Below are 2,257 nucleotides of genomic sequence, written 5' to 3'. Positions count from 1 at the left end.
GCCCATAGTTTTAAATGCCATCTGTGTTCAAATTAGTCCTTTCAAGAAATATTTATTGTGTGCTCATTGCACTTATTATATAGGTAATTAACAAGGATGTGAAGCAGTTGCATTTCCTTTTTTTTTTTTTTCTTTGAGACAGAGTCTTGCTCTATCGCCTAGGCTGGAGTGCAATGGCACGATCTTGGCTCACTGCAACCTCCGTCTCCCGGGTTCAAGCGATTCTCCTGCCTCAGCCTCCCAAATAGCTGGGATTACAGGTGCCTGCAAACACGCCGGGCTAATTTTTGTATTTTTAGTAGAGATGGGGTTTCACGAGGACCCTTCGGCTCCCCCTCAGGCCTGGCCAGGATGACCCCGGGCAGGGGTGTGCGCAGCACCGCAGCCTCGGGGGTCCCCTTATACTTGGCTTTCAGGGTCTTGGCATTCCTGCGGTCCAGCTTCACTCCGAACTGCTTCTCGACTGCCTCCAGGGCCGTAGCGTCCAGCATCTGGCGGAAGCCCTCGTGCCGCCGGGCCAGCGCTAGCGCGTCTGGATGGAAGACCACGTCGTAGACCATGTATCGGCTGCTGTTGCGCCCCGCGTACTCACGGCCTGGCGCCAAGCTGTAGGGCAGGGACCAGTGACTGCCAGGAGCTGCGCCCCGGTCGTCATCGGAGCCGGGCCGGCTGCTGGGCGCGCCCACCAGCGCATTGCTGCAGACGTTCACGAAGCAGCGCCGTGTCCCGTCCAGGCTGGTGCGCAGCACGTGCCCCGGCTCCGGGTGCACGAACCGCACCTCCACCCCGCGCTCACGCTCTAGCGCGGTGATCTCCGCCTCGTAGCGCCGCCGGTTCTCCGGGTTGGTGAGCTCCTCGGCGTACTGGGAGAACATTCGCCGGAACTCCGGGTCCTGGAAGGCGGAGGTGAGCCGCTGGACCTCCTCTCCACTCAGGTCTAAGTCCTCCAGCGACGAGGAGGCCTCCGCTTTGGCCATACTGCCCTGTGGCTTCTCGCCCTCTGGCCAAGGGGGATCAATCTGAGACTGGCTTGGGGGATCCGCCTCAGAGTCTCTGGGCAGCCGAGAGTGACGCGGTGGAGATCGGTAACGGCTGGAAAATTGAGCCTTGAGCAGCGCGTGCTTGTTGCCATAGTGACACCACTAACATTCGGGAGGAGGGGTAGAAATCTTGGTGGAATAGGCTGGGCGCGTGGTTCAGGCCTGTAATCCCAGCACTTTGGGAGGCCGAGGTGGGCGGATCACGAAGTCAGGAGATTGAGACCATCCTGGCTAAAACGGTGAAACCCCGTCTCTACTAAAAACACAAAAAAATTAGCCGGGCTAGGGGGCGCCTGTAGTCCCAGCTACGTGGGAGACTGAGGCAGGAGAATAGCGTGAACCCGGGAGGCGGAGCTCTTGCAGTGAGCCGAGATCCCGCCACTGCACTCCAGCCTGGGCGACAGAGCGAAACTCTGTCTCAAAAAAAAAAAAAAAAGGAAATAATGGTGGAATAGTGGAAATGCCAGAAATAGCCCTCTTAGATTCTTCAAACTAACTCACCAATGTACTTTCTCTGTTTTATAGATTCCTGTCCAATAGTGCAGTTACTTACTTCTGCAGAATAACTATTGTAGTAACTGTCATAATTTCCAGCATTACGTGCATTATCCCATTCATTGCTCACACCACTAAAAGATAAAAACCTCATCCCCCTTTCACAAACAAGAAGATGGGACCTGAGAAATTGAACCAAGGTCACATAGCCAGTGTATTCAACAGGCGAATCCAAACCTAAGTTTATCTGCGTTTTTCACTTTGCTAAACCAACATTTCAATCTTTTTTGTTGTTGTTGAGATAGAGTCTCACTCTGTCTCCCAGGCTGGCATGCAGTGGCGAGATCTTGGCTCACTGCAGCTTTAGCCTCCCGGGTTCAAGCAATTCTCCTGCCTCAGCCTCCCAAATAGCTGGGATTACAGGTGCCTGCAACCACGCCGGGCTAATTTTTGTATTTTTAGTAGAGATGGGGTTTTACCATGTTGGCCAGGCTGGTCTTGAACTCCTGACCTCAGGTGATCCACCCTCCTCGGCCTCCCAAAATGCTGGGATTACAGACGTGAGCGATGGCGCCCGGCCAACCTTTCAATCTCAGTGTACCTCCTTTGCATTTTCTGGCGATTCCACTATAATATTTACCCAGTAAAAACTCATTTAGGGCAAGACATATGGGCAGGGTGTTCATAAACAATTGCCAGTGGCCCGTGAACATATAAGACTA

At 53.7% G+C, this 2,257-nt stretch overlaps 1 protein-coding gene across 1 annotated transcript in view; it reads right to left on the bottom strand.

Annotated features, from left to right (window-relative positions):
* Positions 1 to 1,065, bottom strand: part of DNAAF2 (dynein, axonemal, assembly factor 2) — a 10,222-nt gene extending 9,157 nt beyond the window's left edge. The window contains exon 1 of the mRNA XM_012001029.1: positions 309 to 1,065. Within this exon, the coding sequence (XP_011856419.1) occupies positions 309 to 977 (669 nt within the window). The 5' untranslated portion in view covers positions 978 to 1,065. The remainder of the gene's footprint in view (positions 1 to 308) is intronic.
* Positions 1,066 to 2,257: the final 1,192 nt, after the last annotated feature.

Source organism: Mandrillus leucophaeus, unplaced genomic scaffold, assembly GCF_000951045.1.
Source record: "Mandrillus leucophaeus isolate KB7577 unplaced genomic scaffold, Mleu.le_1.0 Scaffold648, whole genome shotgun sequence".
Classification (NCBI taxonomy): domain Eukaryota; kingdom Metazoa; phylum Chordata; class Mammalia; order Primates; family Cercopithecidae; genus Mandrillus; species Mandrillus leucophaeus.
Note: the sequence above shows the minus strand (reverse complement) of the source record. Positions and strands in the feature narration are given on the sequence as shown.